This window comes from Eublepharis macularius, chromosome 1 (genome assembly GCF_028583425.1).
Source record: "Eublepharis macularius isolate TG4126 chromosome 1, MPM_Emac_v1.0, whole genome shotgun sequence".
Taxonomy (NCBI): domain Eukaryota; kingdom Metazoa; phylum Chordata; class Lepidosauria; order Squamata; family Eublepharidae; genus Eublepharis; species Eublepharis macularius.
In genome coordinates, this window is record NC_072790.1 from 230,827,077 (window position 1) to 230,849,134 (window position 22,058).

Here is a 22,058-nt window from a genome sequence, read left to right on the forward strand (position 1 = left end):
GAACTTATAAAATACAGAAAAGAATAGAGAGGAAAATAAGCAAAGGTAATGCAATAAAATGCCCTAGTGCTGAGGAGTGGAATAAGTACATGAATGCAAAACCACAAAAGCATTTGGGGAGAAAGTAATCAATACAGTGATGAAATGATTCCTAACAGTAAATAAATCTAATTAAATCAGCAAATAAAATGTTCTAGCTGTCTCAATGTCTTCTTATTGAAAGGTGGAATATAACTTTTAAAAAGAGGGAGACTGAAAGATCTGAACCCTCCCCTTAGAGCTGCCCACCATCTTTTTTTTGCTTTTCAAGTACTGTCTGATGGCTGCCGTCTGGCTAATTTTATATTATTGTATATTGTATGGTTGATGGTTATAAATGGTTTTTATCATTTTATACTGTATATGTTATTTCAATGTGTTTTAAAATTCTTGTCATCCAACCTGAGCCTGCTTGCAGCGAGAGCAGAATAAAAATCTAAAACAAATAAAATAAAATAAATAAAAAACCTGACTATCGTCACTATCACCCATCAGCAAAACGAGAGAGAACTACATTATTGGTCTTATTTTATATGTTTGTTGTGAAGATTTCAGAAGTGAAATACTCTGGACACCCAAAAATGCCTTATATGAATATAAAGTTTTACTAAATGCAGAAACGTGCCCTTAGCAGAGACTGCTTGTGCTTAAAAATTTGTGACATCTCTATGTAATGGTCTTCCCCACACATTGTGATATGGCTTTTGAAAATGAAGCTGAGACCGGAAAGGGGAACTGTGGCTTGCTTACGTGGGTACTTCACACAGCATTAATTGAAGACTCACAGACAACAGAGAGACTGAAGGAGGAGGACAATGTGGTGGCTTTGGACGGTGGCCTTGTGTCCTCTGATAGGTGAGTTCCAGGTGGGAAATGTTGAGATACGTGAAATGACTGCAGTGCTTCTATCCTCAGAAGAAGGTAGAAACTTTTAATTCCTTACTGAAATCTCTCAGCTTGAGCTAGAGAGAAAACATAGGAACTGGAGGGAACTTTGAGTCAGAGGACAGGTGTTAATATTATGGGGCATATGACCAATGGAGGAAGGGTAGCAGCACCTATAAGTTTGTGAAATGATTCCTCCTTTCCACATCAGAGTGGAGCGAGAGTTCATTTTTTACTTGTCTGTACTGCTACAGGGCCTTTTCCTCCCCCCTTCTCTCCCAATCTAGAGAGACAAAAACGGTGTTGGTATGCCCTATCAGAGACGGAAGATGCTAATGATATTTTAGATCAGTGAGGTTGGTTTGGTTTGGCAGTATCTTTGCAGAATTCAACAGACTTCCCTTTTCCCTCCAGATGCAAAATTTGAGGGCTTAACTATACAATATGCCTGACACATGCCAGGTCACGGTTGTGTGACTGGACTTGCAGTCAAATATACATTGGGGAACTCACCTTTAAAAGTACTCATTTGCTTGGTACTGTGAGGGGAGAGAAGGAACTTCCAGTTTCCTTTCCACTTCACTTTCACCAGTGGAAAGTGGAGGGCTTTTTGCCCTAGATAGAAAATGTGGAGACTGAAAGAAGGAGCAAAAAGCCCCCCTACCACCCTTTCCACTGGTGAAAGAGGGGTGGAAGGGAAACTGAAAGCTCCTTCCCCTTCCTTGCAGTGCTGAGCAGAGTATGTGAATTCCTTCTGATGTATGACAGTCTGAGATGTTAACCCTATAGTCGACCAGGGCCTCAGGCTGCACTGGTACTTTTCTGATTAATATATGTGATAAACTTTTGCCATGTTTCATAAAAATCCAACATTCTAGCATTATCTTTGACAACTCTGTTGGTGCATCAGTTTTTCCACCATTGCAATTTGCCATAATTCAGATTACCAAAGATACACTGATAAAGATTCTGTTGACTTCTAGCACTTTGCTATACCCTTACATGCTGCCATCAGCATGAACCCTATCCTGACACGACTGGACATGACCACCACAAATTCCATCATGTGTGAAAGGGATATGGGTTGAAGTAATTTGGGGTTGTCAGATCCCCCCAACTAAAAAATAAGAGGAGAGAGGTGCAGGGGGCCAGGTAGGCAACAAGTACATACCTGTACACTCAGCTCTTGTGACAATAACATCATTTCTGGGGCAACCTGAAAACAAGAGGTCATGCCATGGGCTGATTCTTTAAAAAATGTTATTTCTGGGTTGCATCAGGAATGATATACTCACTGGAGAAATGGGTACATGCCCATACTTTGTGCACATGCCTGCCACTCCTGTTCCCAGATGCCTTTCCCCCCCTGCTGACCAGGTAAGTAATGGCAGGGGGCAGGGACGGATCGACAGGGGACAGGGGGGTAGTCTGCCCCCAGTGCCGCCAAAGAGGGGCGCCAGGCGCAGCTGCCAACCCCAGGAGTGCATGGGTGGCAGGAAGGGGCACACTTGCTACACGCCCCCTGTCCTGCGGGGCAGGCGAAAGGCAGCGCGGGTGGCTGGGAGGCCACCTGCACCATTTGCCTGCCTCGCAGGACAGGGGGCTCGCAGCAAGCTGGCTGCCCCCTGTCCTGCGGGGCAAGCGAATATCACGGGCAGCCTCCCAGCCACTCGCGCTGCCGCTGCCAGCTCTGCAGCGCGCCAGGACAGCCGGCTTGCACACGCTGCCCTGCGTGATGACATTATAGAAGTGACACCATCACGCAGCGCCGGGAGTGCGCGTGCTATGTACGCGCACGAGTGGCCGGTCTTCAGTTGCCCTGGGCGCCGGCTACCGTAGATCCGTCCCTGGCAGTGGGTGGCAGCTGGCAGGGGCCAGGGTGGGGGATCCCCTGCCATCATGGGGGACCTAGCAACTCTTTGTAGCTGGCAAAAAAATGTATCACCCTAGTCTCTCCCAGAGACAGTGACTTGTCTAGGATGTCCATGTAAGTCTTCGTGGAGAAGTAAGAACACCAAAAGAACTCACACAATGTTTCTCTTAAGTTATTCTTGGGATCTGACTAGAGCTCAAGTATAGAAATGGCTGTACATGATGTTGGGGGTGTGATGATTCCTCAAGTGGTCTGTCATTTTCTTGACCGTACAGAATCCTTCAGAGAAGGAAAAGCTGAGGAAGCGATTGGAACTCTGGGAGGATCTGTAACTTTCCATCTGAAGACTTCGAAAGAATTCACATCAGTCTCCTGGCTTAGATCTGTCCAAGATAAACCTGTTCATTTTGCTTCTCTGGATCTGGAAGCAGGCCGGCCCTGTGACATCAAGGTTATCTTCCCAAAATTTGAAAGGCGATTGGATGTCTCAAGGGACTGCAAGAACTTACAAATCAGGAATCTAACTCAAGATGACTCTGGAACATACAGAGCACAAATAGGGGAAGATGGTGGGACCTTCAGGCTGAAGGTGTACAGTAAGTACCTGAACAGCAGCCTTGCCATTTTTCCCACCTTCCTGTAGGGCATCAAAAAAGAAATATTGCCACAAATAACATTGTGTCATTTGCTCTGTTGCCTGAAGATCTTTCTAAATATAGACAGATTATTATTTTATTGTCTTCACTTTTTATTTCTATGATGCACAGAGTATTTTTGTAGAAGGACAGGATACAAATCAGACATAAATAAACAATAAGATGGAACGAATTCACCTATAGCACTTATTTTTACAAATAGGTTGCCAACTGCCCAGTTTTTCACTGGCATAACTGGTTGTTCTGGATATTTGCCAGATGAGGTTTTATAAATGCAATGGAAGAAATAGGTGAGAAGCTGTTTTTCTATTGGTTGGTGCCTTTTAAGGCAAAGGATATTGCTGTACTTTTTCTTCAAGACCTTTGCAGCACGAGGCTTGCAGCCAAATTTCACTTTTATTTTCAGCTTTTCAGAATCTCAAATGTTGCTTCTCTAAACGCTGCAAATATCTTTGGCTGCCTTTTCTGTTCCCTTTTTGCCACTATACATTGCCACAGCCAAAGAGAGCCAGAGACCTGTGCACCTTAGATAAATTAGTCTTTTCTGTTGTCATTCGGCATCTGAAATCACTCCGCTCTCCAAGATATAAGGACAGATGTAGTCACATTCTAGCTGTATCTGAAGAAGTGAGCTGTGACTCATGAAAGTTCGTACCCTACCACAAATTTTGTTAAGTCTTATAGGTGCTACCAGACTCTTGATCTTTTCTACTGGCCAATAAATGTGGGGGTTTTGGCTATTTTGGAAGAGGGCAGAACTCAAGGAGATGCCTGCGGGTTTTTTGGCAGCCTCTTTTAAAATGGCTTTCATGAGTTGGGTTAGAAGCTGATGGTCTGCCCGTGTGTGGTTTGGTTCCCAGAAACGGGTACGTAAGGTAGACAGTCTCTGCACATGGCGGTTCCATTTGTCTTTCCTGTTTAATAGGTGGTAAAAGGCTTGTGACCATGAATTTTTCTAACTTTTATAAGCATGTAAGAAAAGCCTTGCTACATCAGACCAATTTAGTCCTGTGTTCTGCTGCCAACAATAACCAGTTGAGATGCCTCTGCATCGCCCACAAGTGAGGCACAAAGGGAACGTACCTCTCCTGTTAGTTGAAAGTACACTGCCCTGGGACATGGATGCTCTATTTAGCAATCACATTTTAATTGTCTTTGACACTGTTCTCCTCTATCAATTTCTCTAATCCTTTCTTTATTTGATTTATTAAATATTTTCTTTCTTACAATTATCAATACAGTATCTTAAAAGATAAAGCATAAAGGAGAGGTAAAATTACCTATCTGGATTGGTAGAGGAGGAGAGGGAGGGAAAGGAAATGGTGGTGAATGGTTTTTTAAAAAAATGATTATCCACGTTATTGTCCAACTAAATCCACAAAATGTTAGGATTTGCTTCCTGCTTATTAAAAGACAGCTGTTCCTTTAACTGTAAGACCTAAAACACTGCAAGTCATCTGATCTACTAGCTATCATCACATCTGGTGGCAGTGAGTTCTATATAGTTCCAGTGAGTTCTATAGTTCCTTCTTTAAGTGTATGATGGAAAAGGATAAGGAAGGAGGATCCAACATGAATGTGACAGTCACAGTGGCAACCTCCTTACCCCACATCCAAAAAGAATTAGAGAGTGTGTTGGGAGGGGGGGATAGACTTTGGCCTATTTTCATGTAAACTGTAGGCAGAAGGAAATAAAATCAAACTAGACAGAGTTTCACCTAAAGACAGAATAACCACAGCATAACTATGACTCAAAGGAGAAGTAAAAAAATAATGTGCTAGTGCAACTGGGGATTAATTTTAAGTGATACAGAAGATACTGAGGCCTTTCAAATGTAATGGTATGGTATTACAGCCAACCGTTGTCCTCGATCACATTTTCAAGTTCACCAAAACTCTTCTAGTATGAAAAGGGCACTGTTTCCCAAGACGGTATACACTGATTACTTTCTTGTTAAATAGGTTTTCACAGCACTGCAGAAATCTGTCAAACCTGTTTGATCCACTGTACCACAAGATCACTCCACTTTCAACAATGACTTGTAATCTCCTAATCCTGTTTTTGCAGATGGGAGATGAGGAAAGAAAATTGGAGAGAGTTTTACATGAGAAATTCCTCTTTTTTCTGCCCCCCCAGCCCAGCATTTTACACTTAGGACAAAAATGTCTACAATTTTCTGTAACAACAAGAACAACAACATTTAATTTATATACCACCCTTCAGGACAACTTAACACCCACTCAGAGTGGTTTACAAAGTATGTTGTTATTATCCCCACAACAAAACACCCTGTGAGGTGGATGGGGCTGAGAGAGCTCCAGAGAACAGTGACTGACCCAAGGTCACCCAGCTGGCTTCAAGTGGAGGAGTGGGGAATCAAACCCGGTTCTCCAGATTAGAGTCCAACACTCTTAACCACTACACCAACTACACCTAACTGTAATGGAAAAGGGTCCACCAATTTTCACATGTCCCACCTAAGCACAAACTTCTGTTAGATTCTGCTGTCCTCCCTCATTTTCCAGTCTTTTATCATCTCTCTAGATTACCTTTCAATTGGCATTCAATGAAAGTGATCCTATTCAGGCCTACTCAGAATCCTACTCAAGTCTATTCAGTGGGGCTTACTTACTCCCGGGAAAGTGTTCTTAGGATTGTACTGTATGTCTCCTACCTATCCCCCACTCCCATCCAGAACATCTGTTGGAGAGCGATCTGGAAGTCCAATGCGAAATGCACGTACTCAGTGATGGGACTTACATCTTGCAGCTGAACTGCTCTGCGGGGAAGTGGGGAGATGGAGTATCTTACATCTGGACCCCAACTAGCAAAACTATAGACAGCTCCTTCCATATTGTCCAGAGCGATTTTCAAGGCAATGACACAAACTGCACCTGCACCTGCACAGCAAACAATCCTGTAAGCAGTGCCTCCAAGACAGTCTCCATAAAGCAGGCCTGTGAAGGTCAAGGTAATACGCCACTCTTGCCTTAACAGAGCAATTCAAGATTTTTACACAACTATCATCTATACAGTGCCAAGTTGAAAAATTCTAGATTTTGGAGATGGAACCTGGAGAGGGTGAGGTTTGGGAAGGGGAAGGACTTCAGCAGGGTATAATGCTAAGCAATCAGTAGCCAAGTTTCTCTCCCAATCGGTTAAGGAAAAAACTTATTAAATTTTTAAATTTTAATACTGTACAGATTATATATTAAAAATTTTGCCTTTTAATTTTAATTCTAGTGTGGCACTGCTCAGAGCCGAATAGGCTGCATGAGCAGTATCATTAAAGTAAGTAAAATGTAGACATTTGGAATAAAGGGGAAAAGCTGCCAGTGTTCAGTGAGTGTGCCGTCCCTTTAAGGACATATGGAAAGGGCCAGAGATTTGGCATATGTGTGGTGTGCATAGTATCACAGAATACATACCCCTGATTATTATTACACCTGTGCAGCTTGATGGACCAAGAACTTAATCTGTTCTTGTGCTTTTTGCTGGCCCCTGAATATGTAGAAACTAGCAACAAAGCCCATTGTAGCAATGTGAGGGACTGATGGGCTCCTGTGCCTGGCAGTGACCACCGTGGGCAGCGAGCGCATGAGATGGGCAGCTCCAGCTCCTCTACCCTGCAGCCACCCAGATCAGGGCTGCTGCAGATGGGGACCATGCAAGGGGGGCGGCTCCAGCTCCTCCACCCTGCAGCCACCTGGATTGGGGCTGCTGCTGGTAGGGAGCACGTGAGGGGGGAGGTTCCAGCTCCTCCACCCAGCAGCCACCCAGATTGTAGCTTTGGGGGGGAGAACAGGTGAGCCAGGCTTGCCCGCTACCATGCCCCCCACCCCCAGGATCGTGGCTTGGCGGGGAGAGCAGGTGAGCGATACTTCCATGCCACTGCGTCCCTCCCCCCCGCTGGGATCACGGCCCCAACAGGGCCGGATCTGGCCGCACAGATGGGTAGCACGGGGGCAGTGCCAGTTTCCTGATAGGTTCCTGCGCCCAGCAGCGACTCATTACAGACCCATTGGCCAACGGAGCGACTCCCCTCTTATCTCACTAGGGGCGCACTAACGTGCCTGCACTGTGGAATCCTGGTGAGTCGTCAGGAATACGCTTACAGAATTTAGTAGGATTAGCAGGTGGAACTATTTCGTGGCAGGCATGGAAATCAAGATATCTGCTGCAGATCAAGCTGCTTTCAATGGCACAGCTGGAACAGATGGCCGAAATTTTAAATACAATTAAGTGGCTGATGTGAATTAAAATTCCCATTTATCAAGTTGTGATATTGTTAGATAAGGAACAGAGAATTCAAAGAGAAGTGACGTTGTTTATTATTTACTAATCTGTTGGTAACTAGATTATTGAAGCAGAGAAGTTAGCCGTGTTAGTCTGTGGTAGCAAAATCAAAATTATTGAAAAAAGTAATGGGTCAGTTGGAAGTCATGAATCACTCCTTTGTAAATCTTGTCTTTGAGAATGTTATTCTTTAATATGAGGCAAAAATACAGTAGGTCAGTAAGGTATCTTGTAATGTTTTTGCTCCAGTTTTAATTGTTTTAACAATGTATTTCTTGTTAGGTGGCTGTTTCTCAACTTGCTTATATGTACACTGTATATATAAACATAATATAATTATCATAGTGATGCATTCGTGAGCAATTTTTAACCAGAAGAGCTATGCAACAGAGATTAAGGAAAACACCAAAGAGCCCTTTTCAAAAATATATTTAATAAGACAATCACTAACCCAGTAATTCAAATATTATTTTCTCTTTTAAAGGTGCCGTGGAGTTCACTGGTGGCCACCCTCCATACGTGCTTACTGGAATTACAATTGCAGCACTAATTATTGTGAAAGTGATTGTTAACGTTATTTCTGTGAAGTGCTTTTTCAGCACCAAGCAAAGAAACACCCCAGAGAAGCTGGGATGAGAGTGCAGCATTGAGCAGGAGCAAAAGGTGAGAAAGCTGCACCTGAGCTGTCCTAACTTCCTCCAAGCCCATTTTCTTGCACCTACCAAGTTTCCTTATTGCTGCTCTTTGGAAGACCCATTCAGCGCCAGTAATCTCTATATAAGAATACGTTCTGGCAAAACTGAAACTTGAGGTCCGGCGCCAGAAATGCATCTTTGCTGATTCTCAAGACTGGATGAACTTGGACTGTGGATCTGATCTGAAACTGTTTCTTCCAAGATTGATTACAGTTGAAACATTTAAAACTGATTCCATAGGTTTTCCTTTGATTTTACTGTATGCTTGTGTAATATCTCTGCTTTGTAATGTTTGTTGACACCTCCTTTGTCAAATGTTGAAGACAACCCAGAAACTCCCTTGGGTTTTGGAATGCAGAGACTTGATTATTATTGGCAGCAAGGCAGAGTATGCGTATTACAGTGTTTTCAACAGGGAGACAAGTTGTGTAGTTTCCCTGTGGCTGCTGTGGTTGCATGTGGCAACAGGGTTTCCACACAGCAGGTTTCTGTAATAAGTTTTTTTTTAAAAATCAGTGATTTAATAGAGTTATATTGATATATGCTGTTATACCAAAATAAAATTCCTAGCCTTTATTTTTTTTAAATGAGTCCATTGTAGGGACATCTGCGCCCTATATATCCCCATAAGGAAAGGGGCTAGAGACACTTTTAGAAAAAAAACAATGACAGCTGGGAATTCAGAGAATTAGATTGGACTGAGCACAGAGAAAATTTCCCTTATAATTTCTGATCTGGACTTGGGAGGGGGGTGGATTCTTACCATTATTGCATATGTCCTGGTACGATATTACTGGTTCGGGAGTCAAATCTGTGTTTCTCCCTCCTTTGGGGCCATTATTTTCAATGGGAAATTTATTCAAGGGTCTGGGGCTGCTGTTTATAAAGATAATCCCACCAAATTCGCACAGAAAACAGTCCTCCCTCTGTATTGTCGAAGGCTTTCACGGCCGGAGAACGATGGTTGTTGTGGATTTTTCGGGCTGTATAGCCGTGGTCTTGGCATTGTAGTTCCTGATGTTTCGCCAGCAGCTGTGACTGGCATCTTCAGAGGTGTAGCACCAAAAGACAGAGATCTCTCAGTGTCACAGTGTGGAAAAGATGTTGGCAGGTAATTTATATCATAAATCATCTAAACCACGCACTTCAAGCAAATGGCTACTTCAGAAATGAAATCAGAAGAGCAATTAAACCAAGAATAAATCAAACAACCAAGGAAAAACAGTATCTCACAGGAAAAGTGTTTTTGCCATATATCAAAGGAATCACTGATCAGACAGGAAAGCTTATGAAAAAGCACAACCTTCAAGCAGTATTCAGACCCACCAGAAAAATACAACAGATGCTACGATCAGCAAAAGACAGTAGAGACCCCCTCACCTCTGCAGGAGTATACTGTCTACCCTGCAGCTGTGGACAAGTTTACATCGGGACCACAAAGCGTAGCATCCAGACAAGAATAAAAGAACATGAAAGACACTGCAGACTTGGCCATCCTGAAAAATCAGCAGTGGCTGAACATAGCCTAACTCAAACAGGACACATTATCCTATTCCAGGACACTAAAATACTTGACAACACTTGCAACTACTTTGTCACAGGGAAGCCATTGAAATTCATAAGCATAAGCACAATTTCAACAGGAAAGAAGAGACTTTAAGAATGAATAGAGCATGGTTTCCAGTCCTGAAAAACACCAGGCTAACAAAACACTCTATATCTGACAATAGCCCTGCAGAGAAGATTAGCACATCAAGCACCAATCCATATGCAAAAGAACCTCCTCAGGATACAGTGAAGCCTCCCTCCATTAGCATTCCACACCCTGGGAAACTCTTACAGGATGACTCAGCCCAACCCCACCTTCCTGAGTAGATATAATTTACCTGCCAACATCTTTTCCACAGTGTGACACTTAGAGATCTCTGTCTTTTGGTGCTACACCTCTGAAGATGCCAGTCACAGCTGCTGGCGAAACGTCAGGAACTACAATGCCAATACCACGGCTATACAGCCCGGAAAATCCACAACAACCATAGTCCTCCCTCTAATCTAAAGACCTTCTAAATTTCAAGCTAATTGAACAATATGAGTAATTTTTACAGGCCTCCAAATTAGGCCCCTCTCTGCACAGTTGCACTTATTTCTACTGATTTGTAAAATGGCCTAGCAGGAGAGCTCCCCACATGGCGTAGGCATTACCCCCTCTCAGACTGAATTCATTACAGTGTCCTACTCTTACAGTGACTGTGTGTGTTATGTGCTGTCAAGTCACTTCTGACTTATGGTGACCCTATGAATGAGAGACATCCAAAACGTCCTATCATTAACACACTTGCTCAGATCTTTATTGAGAAGCCATCTTGGTTTAGGTCTTCCTCCTTTCTTACTGCCTTACGCTTTTCCTAGCATTATTATCTTTTCCACTGATTTCTGTCTTCTCGTAATGTGACAAAAGTATGATAGCTTCAGTTTTGTCATTTTGGTGTCTAGGGAGAATTTAGGCTTGATTTGATCTAGAACCTACTTATTTGTCTTTTTGGCCGTCAGAATATCAATGTTTAAATATAGAAATATTTATTAAAATATTCATACCCCATCTTTCCTTTCATCTCATGTTTGAAGCCTTTCTCCAATCTTTTTTTTTTTATTAAACTTTTCCAAACAAAAATAACATAACATTCAACCAGCAACATAGCAATAACATCAAGTAAGGTATAATAATGCCAATAGATGTCTACAGCTGAGTAAATAATATAGTCATGCAATATCATGAGTAGGGATGTGCGTTTCGGCTTTCTGAATGCCGAAAGAAAGCCGAAACAAAAGTGTTTCGGCTTCTTTCAGGTTAGCCAAAACGTTTCGGAGAAAGCCGAAACGTTTCGGCTAGCCGAAAGAAAAAAAGCCGAAACATTTCGGCTTCTTTCGGCTTTTCAATGGGAAAATGCCTCCGTCTTCCCGGACGTCTGGGGGAGGCATTTTCCCACCGAATCAGCCCAAAATTGGTGGGGACCTTCCTCTAACCCCTCTCTAAACCCCCCCAAGTTTCAGACCGATTGGACTTTGGGGGGCCATGTTATGGCCCCCCAAAGCAGGTCCCCCTATCCTCCCATAAGAAAGCGAAGGAGCAGCATATTGTTAGCATGCTGCTGCTCATCTTATTCATTATTTCCTATGGGGAAAAAATGAAGAGGCAGACTTCCTTTGCCAGGGGTGGCATTTTGCATGCAAAATGCCCCCTTACCCTCAGGGGCCCTTCTCCCACCCTTCCTCCCACCCCCCACCAAGGCTCAGCCTGCTCCCACTTGGGGGGGCATTTCATGGCCTCCCCAAGTAGGTGCTCTGCTCTCATCTCTACCACTGACAGCTGGGGGAGGCTTGTCTTGCCAGGGGTGGCATTTTGCATGCAAAATGCCCCCCAGCCCTCAGGGGCCCTTCTCCCACCCCTCCTCCCACCCCCCACCAAGGCTCAGCCTGCTCCCACTTGGGGGGGCATTTCATGGCCTACCCAAGTCGGTGCTCTAATCTCTACCACTGACAGCTGGGGGAGGCTTGTATTGCCAGGGGTGGCATTTTGCATGCAAAATGCCCCCCAACCCTCTGGGGCCCTTCTCCCACCCTTCCTCCCACCCCCCACCAAGGCTCAGCCTGCTCCCACTTGGGGGGGCCATTTCATGGCCTCCCCAAGTAGGTCCTCTCAGCCCCTAAAGTCCACCCCTTACAGCCCCACACAAACCCAATTCCCCCCCAGCTGCCACACACAGACCCAAATCCCCACATTAGCCCCTCACAGACCCAAATCCACCCCCACCTGCCCCACACCCATAACCCCAGGAACAGGCTGGCAAAGGCCAGCCCTCTCCCTTTGTTCCCTATGCTGGGAACTTCTAAACTCTCTTTCCCTGGGCAATTCTGCACAGCCCAGGGGTGGGAGGAAGGGTGGGAGAAGGGCCCTGCACAGCCCAGGGGTGGGAGAAGGGCCCCAGAGGAAAGCCTGCAAAGGAAGCCTGCCTCTTCATTTTTTCCCCATAGGAAATAATGAAGAAGAAGATGAGCAGCAGCAAGCTAACAATATGCTCACCCTTCCCTTTCTTATGTGAGGATAGGGGGACTTGGTTTAGGGGGCCATAACATGGCCCCCCAAAGTCCAATCGGTCTGAAACTTGGGGGGTTGTTAGAGAGGGGTTAGCGGAAGGTCCCCACCAATTTTGGGATGATTCGGTGGGAAAATGCCTCCCCCAGGCATCCGGGAAGACGGAGGCATTTTCCCATTGAAAAACCCGAAACAATCCGAAACATTTCGGGTTATTTTCTTCCGATTAACCCGAAACGTTTCGGGTTTCCCAAAACGTTTCGGATAACCTGAAACAACCCGAAACAAGTTTGTTTCGGGTTTCTTTCGGGTTTCAGAAACCCGAATTGCACACCTCTACCAGTAACTTGTTCTGTTAAAGGCTTCATCAGGGTAGACATTTGAATTAAGATATTTGATTCAAGCTCTTTCAACATTAGCTTAAGCATTGAGTTTGATATGGGACCAATCTGTGCGTCATCGCTATTTCCCGCGGTCGCCATGTTTGCTCCCGCGTCTGCTTCAGCTTCCAGAGCAGGCTCTTGCTGCGAGGCTGCAAAATACTTCTGTAAACACTTCGCCGCCTTTTGAGAGTGTTTCTTATTATTCTGATCCTGCTTACCTTTCATAATAGATGAATCGAAACGTTTTGGAAGGTGAGCTTACAGGCTTCATGGTGGTGTTGGGACGGAGCTCTCTCTTTAGGCGTCCATTCCTATTGGCATCGACGCCACGCCCCCCGCCTTTCTCCAATCTAAAGAGTTCTTCTGAAATTGAAGTAACTCTTCTGCCACAGTCACTTAACATGTCACAACAGAGAATCTCCCGTGTGGTATTATGTCTTCACAATTGTTTTAATAAAGGATATATTAATTGAGTACTGTTTCACAAATTTGTTTATACAGTATAAATTTGTATAAACAAATTTGTGAAACAGTACTCAATTAATATATCCTTTATTAAAACAATTGTGAAGACATAATACCACACGGGAGATTCTCTGTTGTGACAATTACATTACCGTGTTGCTCTATTTTGTTGTACACAGTCACTTAACATGGCAAAAGACTATTTGGGGGATAGTTGGATCCATCCCATTGTGATTTTTGGATACTTGTAACTAAAAATATCCAGTGTTCTGGATATTTTTATGTGCAAACTGTTTTGAATCCCCAGTGCAAGAGAAAAGCCAGGTATAAATGTCAAATAAATAAATAAATAAAAATATTAGCTGTAAAGTAGCAAACAAAATGTTCTGTTTTCATGTCTTCTTAACTGAAAAGTGGAATATAAATTTAAAAACCAACCCAACTCTATCCTCTGCCACCTATCCGCAATATGAGGAATAACTATACTATTGGAATAACTATACTATACAGTGTATGTTTGTTGTGAGGATTTCAGAAATGAAATAGGAGTAATAAACTAAGCACCAAAAACCCCTCACATGGATGCAAAATGTCATTATTACTAAAGACAGAGACATCTCACTCAGTGGGATTTGATTGCTCTTAATTTTTTATGACATCTTTACATCAACAACTCCTTCCGCACACCTTATCATCTGTCCTCAGAGAGGAAGCTGAGGTGACAGAGCAGATCTGTGGCTTCCTTATTTGCTTGTGTAGCAGAGTTTTGCTTGGGGCTCTACACTGGACAGAAAGTCTGAATAAGAGGAGGAGAATGTGGTGGCTTTGGATGGTGGCCTTGTGTCTTTGCACAGGTGAGTTCAAAGCTAAAAGCATTTAAATACGTGAAATGGATGGACGATGCCAGAACATCAGCTGGAGGACCGAGGTAACCTTTTCTTCCCTTCTGAGACCTCAGTTTGTAGCTGTGGAGGAAACAGATAGGAACAGGTCTTCTGGGGGGAAATATGAGGGGGCATATGAGCTATGTGAAAAGAGTCTGGGAGTCTGAAATGCATCTGTGATTTGTTTCCTGCATTAGATGGAAAAGTAAGCTTATGCTAGCTAAATCAACTTTACTCTTCTGTTCTGCTGCAGGGATTTGTTTTGATTTATATGGGTTTCTTCCTTCCAAATCTGGAGAAAGACAGACCCAAAAAGTGTTTTATTCCCAATCAGAGACCGTAGATGCCATTATATTTTTAGTTCAATGGGACTGGTTTGTAAATATTCCCCCCAATATCCAGAGACACTACTCTCTTATCTGTAAATAGCTTCATAGGTTGTCTCTGAATTCTGGTTGCTGTCCCCTTATTTTTTTCCTTCCGAGGATTGTGTACTATCATGAAGCTTCAAAATCTGGAAATCAGAGTTTATGAGGGGATACTTTGAATTCTTACATCAGGTTTTCCCCAAAAAACCATTTCATACCTAGCAAAGGAGGGAAGTTTTGGGGAATATGTATGCCAGCAGCTGCTTATTTATTTAATACTACCCTCGATGTGTATGAAGATTTGCAGAGTAACAAAGATCCCTGCCTCAAACACCTTCCAATCTAAACAATGTCTGTGTCAGGAGATGAAGTCTGGGGAGAGCTCTAAAATACAGAGCCAAGCTAGAAGTGACGAATTACACTTGAATGGCAAGTGAACAGATTCGCATGTATTCCTCCCTGTTCACTTGCGCTCCAATCAATCGCATAGCTCTCCATCCCGTGTCTGTGCTTGAACTGGTTCTATGTGATCAAGTGGAGCACAAGCGAACAGGGAGGAATGCATGTGAGTCTGTTCCCTTGCCATTCAAGTGTAATTCATCACCAGCAGCGGCACCAGGGTTTTCAGCGCCTGCAGCCAGCTGGTGGGCCGAGCGCCCGCACATGCGCACACCCACACCAGCCTGCTTGATGATGTGTGGGCGGCTGGGACGGCGTGCAGGTGGCCTCCGAGCTCTCCCGCTCGGATGCCTTCCGATGGCTGCTGAGCCCGGCCAGGGGGCGTATGCTGGCGGTGGCACAGGGTGGGAGAGCTAGGAGGCTGCAGCTCTGTGGCATATGCTCCTGCCCCCTGCGCCCCCTCCGGCACCCCCTCCAGCACCCTGCACCTTGAGGCCACCGCCTACCTGGCCTCAATGGGCATGCGGGCTCTGTTTGTCACTTCTAGCTTGGCTCTCAGTCTTGGAAATTCTGAGTTGGACATGGTGATGAAAAGAGTTTTATGGGGCCTGGAGTTTCCTGAAATTATAACTGATCTCCAGACTACAGAAATCAGTTCCCCTAGAGAAAATGGCTGCTTTAGAGGGTGAAATCTAGGGTATTATACCCTGCTAAGGCCCCGCCATTCCCTACCCCCTGCCCTCCACAGACTCCTTCCCTAAATCTCCAGTAATGTCCCATATGCAAAATTGGCAACCCTAATGATGAGACATCATTGAATGTGGGTTTAATACTCCAAAACCTCTGCAAACCCCTCACCCCCTCACAAGAACCTTCACTCTTCTGGAGTGGCAGCAGCAACAGGGATGGTATGCCTTGAAAGCATCCCAGACACAAAGAACTCTGAGAGTGGAAATACACATTACAAAATACTTAGGGATGCTCAGGTGAACCTCATTTCATGTGTCCTCCGCCTCCAGCTTTCAATGCATTCGCTTGCACAGTCCCATTTCAATTTGCTCTGCATGAATACATTCACGTGCAATCGATATCACTTCCTCCTTAACAGCTAAAAGTATCCCAGTTCCCCCCACATCCATTCATTGAAATGCAGATCTGGACACTTTCTCATACCTTCAAGAAATGCAAATTGGCAAGTCAAAGGAGCCTACGGTACTGGTTCTCACTGTGAAAATGGGCACTCTGCCCTCCAGAATCACTTGCAGATGCAATCACACAAAGGGAGCTTCCATGAAAGTGGCATTCGCTTGCACCGAGCAAGAACAGCCTGCATGTGAATGGAGGACTACACATAAAATCCCGCACTTGAGCATCCCCAGTAATTCTCAACTTGTATTTCCACTCTGAGAAAAAATGAGGAAAGTGATATCCAAATGGACAGTGTCCATGTGAGGGAACAAAAAGTCTTGAGCTCAGAAAATGGCAGAAGCAGGCATGGATTTCTATATATCTGAGGGATATGCAAGGTATGAGAAAAAAACTGGCTGTAAGTTAGTTTTAACAAATACCCCACTGCTCAGGGATTTTTTGTGAGGTACTAACTAGTATTGAGTACCTGCTCCCTTTTCGGGAGCCCTGATCCTCATAAGCTAGCCTTCCTCACTCATCCAAAAAGAAAGAAAGTGATCCCTCTGAAACAGCCAAGCAGGGATCCAAAGAGGGAGGGGGCAATTGATGGAAATTGGTGCAACCTTATATATGAGTATTGGCACTCCCACTCCCCAATAATGAAAAAAGCACAGCCCCTGCTCAATATGTCTTGAAAACGATACCCTTCTGCTGTCCGAGAGGCAGCCTGGAGTGTTGGGGTCAGTTGAACATCAGGTGGAAAAACAGAGAAGAGAAGGGAGAGGAGAAGATCCCAAGAAGATGAGAGTAAAGCAGATTTGGGAAAAAGCTTACTGAGGACTGGGGAAACTTGGAATGGAGACGATTAGAGAATGATGTCATCTGGATACTCTGAAAACGCACTCCAGTCTGGAAGCCAAAGCAGAGAATAACATACATGTGGAAGCAGTCTTGGTTGCTGTGTTCTCTGTGCAACCAGGGGGGGGGAACCCTTCCTTATTCCTCTTACAATGGGGACTTAGGAGGATCCTTCAGCAACTGATCCCAGCCACTTCTGCAGGAATTGAACAGGTGTGCTACAAGCTGGGCCTAGAATCAACAACTGCGGCATCCACCTTAACAACTAAGTTTGACATTCCCCTGGCACTGATGGGGGAATCCCCTGTTGTCAGCCAGGGCTTCCTGTTGTCACTCAGCCGGCTAGCAGGGAAGAAAACGGCAGAAACCTGGGGGGAGTATGGACAGTGTTCAGATACGCTAATGTCACTCCCTATGTGCCCAGTTGTGACATCAGTGTGGCACTGGGTGGAACCAGGAACGCTCAGATATTTGAGCAAAAATGCTGACTTGTTTCCTGGTGCCTCCCCCCATAGCCAGGTAAGCAGTGCTGGGTGAGTGGCAGCTGGCAGAGGCTGAGGATCCCCCACCATAGCAAGGGACCTGGCATCTCTGGTATCTTCCTGTGTAACTCCGTACCACATCTTCCATTCCTGCAGAGTTTATAATGTCAAATCACTAGGCACTTGTCATATAAAAACAAGAAACAGCTACAAAACTCAAGAAAGTGGAACCACAATGTCTACTGTTTTCCACTCAATGCCTTCCTCTTCATCTCCATTGTAGGGCCCTACTAGCTGTTTCTAGTAAACTAGCTGTTTACTAGCTGTTTCCCTCAGCATGGTACAGGAGACCCACTAGTCCATCATGTTCTTATACATTTCTTCTGTCTTTCTGTTGTCTCAAGTCAAACAGGTTTCACAGCACCAGTGAGAACAAAATAGGGAATCATCCATTGGAATAGAGGCAACTCAGCATGCCTGGACACTGGGCCCTGCAATTCCCCCCCCCTTTTTATAGAACGAGACTGCACATGCATGTGAGGCCTCCCTTTGTCTGAGCTAGAAGCTTCTGACGCTGCCTCTTTCTGTGCCTTCTCTCTCTCCTGCTGGTCTTGCAAGAAGCAAGATGCTGTCTGCAGAGATCTGTGCAAACTTGCAAGAGGAACACTCATACTCTCACTCATGTGCAGTCAGATTAGCTGGCCATGTGTAATAGGGAATAATGTTATTTCAATTAAGTTTCTATTTTCATTACTGCTACTACAAAAATGCAAATGAATGTGAATCAATTTCCATTAAAGTAAGTTTTACATGCAGCACTATACTGACTTGGAGAGTATTTCACTGCATGAGATTCCATGCTTTCCTGATAGTAAAACCGTGCACTAACTAACTAATGATCCTCATTATTATCCCTGTGAGAAGTGCCCTAAGAAGCAGAAACTAGGACAGGGCTTTCCATCTGAAATATTGTCCACAATATTGTTTTCAAACCTGGACACCAGTTACTAACTTTACCATTTTAATGGCATATCTTTAGGCTTATTCTTGCGACTGATGGTATTATAAACTTGCATGTCATTTTGAAACATTAGTATGTGTCCTGCTTTTGTTTGTTCGTCATTGCTGAAGAGACTTGTTTAGAAAGCAAATACCACATGAAAATATATAGTGGTGCCAAAACCCTGTATTTCAGCTAAACTTAAACTGACATTACAAACTTGCATGAGAAATTGCTACTTTCATCTTGCTCACATTGTAGGGCCCTGATGCTGCCTCTTTCTGTGCCTTTTCTTCTCTCTCTCCTGCTGGTCTTGCAAGAAGCAAGATGCTGTCTGTGGAGATCTCCTGTGCAAACTTGCAAGAGGCACACTTATACTCTCACTCATGTGCTGTCAGATTAGCTGGCCACGTGTAATAGGGAATAGTGTTATTTCAATTAGGTTAGATATGGTAGTTTACAGAATAACAACAAGCCCACTGGGGGTACGCCCTTTTAGGAAACCCACAGATCACAATTCTTATTTACACTATATCTCCCATCACCCTTCCAATTTTAAAAAGTCATCTACCAAGCACCGATAATACAAAATTTGATCGAAGAATGGACTAACATTTTTTTTAAGAACAGTTAGCGTTTCCAGTTTGGTCATATACAAGTTAGCAATGGAGGGTGTCGCTGGGCACCCCATCGCTACCCCTTTGACTTGAATGTAATAATCCGATTTGTAGCGAAAAAAATTCTTTTCCGTGATCAAGTCTGCTAAAGACAGTAAAAACGTGGAGGGTGATGGGTTCTCTTGTGCCAATAGAGCTTCTTCTATAACAAGTCTAGCCTCTTCATGAGGGATTGATGTATACAGAGACACTACATCGAGTGTCATGAGTAAAAATCCCTCTGGGATATTTAGAGCCTCTGTGTCATTTATGAATTGCATTTTGTCCTTCAAAAAGGCAGGAGATTTCATCATTGCTGATTGTAACTATCTAACAGCTGTGCTAATGGTTCCAGAAGGAAATTATTACCGGATACAATTGGCCTTCCTTTAGGGGGAAACCCCCCCCCCCTTATGAATTTTTGGCAAAACATAAAAGGTGGGCATTTTTGGATCTTTATTTAATAATGCTTTTTGTAATATCAGTGTAATCTCTTCCAATAATATTGTCTCACCCACAACAATTTTTATAAGGTGAGCTACATGATAACTAGGGTCTTCCTTCACCTTTCTATAGCTCTCTGTATACTCCAGTTGTCTAAGTACTTCTGCTTCATAATTGCCTATGTTCAAGAGAACTACCCCACCTCCTTTATCTGCGGGTTTAATAATTAAATCTCTGTCATCAGCCAGACTATACAAAGATTGTCTTTCCTCTGTTGTTAAATTATGCTATCAAAGCTCGAATCACTAATCACTGGTGTGAATGTAGACTTCATCTTAATGCAAGGCTGGCAATCTCTATCTGTTGAATTCTCTCCATACCATTTTCTTAATTTCAACAATCTAATTAATTTAAAGGCATCAACTCTCGTGTCAAATGGGGAATACTTGGGTGTGGGTACAAAGCCTAACCCTTTATTTAGGACTGCTAATTCTGTGGTATTCAGTGCTCTGCTAGAGAGATTAAATACTAGTACTTTTGCCTGTTTCGTTTTGGAGGTGGACACCCAGATCCTGGTCCCCCGCCTAAAAAAGGCTTGTTAGTAAAAGGCACTATTCTACTTCTCAAATTTCTACTGAACCCACTCCCCCCCCCCCGACGAATCAACCTCGGACGTTTCAGAGGTCTCGGTTTCCGATTGTGGTTCAACGGTCTCAGCCCAGGCTGCTTTTTTATGCAAAGGGTTTTCCCACCATTGATAGACCCGTCCTGTGGCATAACCCTTTATATCTCGGTTAAACTTGTATAATGTGAAGTCTCTATGTTTGTTTTCAAATACACACACACGATATATATATTTTGATTGTGGATTGTGAAATTCTCTATGTAAACTTCTTCCGCACACCTTGTCATGTGTCCCTAAAGAGGAAGTTGAGACATCAGAAAGTGTATGTGGCTTCCTTATTAACTTGTGCAGCACAATTTTGCTTGAGGTTTCCCACCAAACAAAAAACCTGAATAAGAGGAGGAGAATGTGGGGGCTTTGGATGGTGGCCTTGTGTCTTTGGACAGGTGAGTTCAAAGCTGGAAGCATTTAAATATGTGAAATGGATGAACTATTTCTGAATATCCTCTTAGCAGCAGATCCTAGGCGACTTTTTCTTCCACCCAGAGACTGCTCAACTTGCAGCTACTGCAGAAACAGATGTGAACAGCTGCTCTGGGGGAAACTATGAGGAGGGATACTTACAGGGCACATGAGCAATGTGGAGATGGTAGCAGTGCCCAAGAAGCTGGGAAATGTCTCTGTCAGTCTTTTCCTGCATTAGATGGGAAAGGGAGCCTATGGCAGATAACCCAACCTTTACACTTCTGTTCTGCTGCAGGGAACTGTTTTGATTTATATGTGCTTTTCACTTCCTCCTTCCTTCCCACTCTGTAGAAAGACAACCCAAGAAATGTTCTGTGCTCCTGATCCTGGCTGGGTGAAGTGGGAGGGCATTGCCTCCTGCTCCCTGCCTGATCTCAGCTGGGAGAAGGGGGGCAGGCATTATCTCCTGCTCTGCGCCTGATCTAGGCATTGTCACCTGCACTGTTCCTGTTCCTGGCCGCGTGAAGGGTGGGCAAGTGTTGCCTCCTGCTCTGTGCCTGATCTCAGCTGAGTGAGGGGGGGGCATGCATTGCCGCCTGCTCCACTCCTGATTCCAGCTGGGGATCAGGTTGGGATCACTATGTATCTGGGTACCTATTATGTTGTTTACTGCAGAATGTGTTATTCCTGATGTATTGGAGATGGAGAATATTGTTGTCTTTGAATGCTCTTGAAAAAGCTTGTCGAAACAGGAAAACAGCTAGCCCCCTGTTGAGCAATTCTCAGCAGCTTTGGACCCTGTCCTCCTTCTTGACTTGACTGTCCTCTTGCATTCTCCCGCCTGGGAGCTCCTTCTTCTTCTCGTGGGCGAGTATGCACCTGTAAAGGAAGAAGAAAGAATGATTTAACATCATAGGAACTCTATTATTATCAAGTCTTCAGTTTAACATCACCAGCGCACTTATGGTAGGATAGTAGAAGAGTACTCCCCGACTGCATGATCTGTGTGAAGTATTACGATCTGTTGTTGTAGTATTATTCAGTGTATTTATTGGATGGGAACTATATATTGCTCTTTGATAACTATTTATTGTTATTTATTGAACACTGTGCACCTTGCTCTTTATAATTATATATAAATCATTGAGTATCACTTGGCTTTTGCATGGTGCACTTTAATGGTTTACTGTAGCTGCCGAGTGCCTGATCCCAGCAGGGTGAAGGCAGGGGCGGACATTGCCACTTGCTCCGCTCCTGATCCCACCTGGGTGAAGGGGGAGCAAGTATTGCCACCTGCTTTGCTCCTGATCTGACCTGGGTGAAGAGGGGATGGACATTGCCACCTGCTCCACTCCTGTGTGAA

General features: G+C 44.1%; 1 protein-coding gene across 1 annotated transcript; it reads left to right on the forward strand.

The window, feature by feature from the left end:
* Positions 1-823: 823 nt before the first annotated feature.
* Positions 824-8,868, forward strand: LOC129342205 (SLAM family member 5-like). The gene is made up of 4 exons (XM_054997848.1): positions 824-894; positions 3,073-3,393; positions 6,150-6,425; positions 8,235-8,868. The coding sequence occupies exons 1-4, from the start codon at positions 855-857 to the stop codon at positions 8,384-8,386; spliced, it is 789 nt and encodes a 262-aa protein (XP_054853823.1). The 5' UTR covers positions 824-854; the 3' UTR covers positions 8,387-8,868.
* Positions 8,869-22,058: the final 13,190 nt, after the last annotated feature.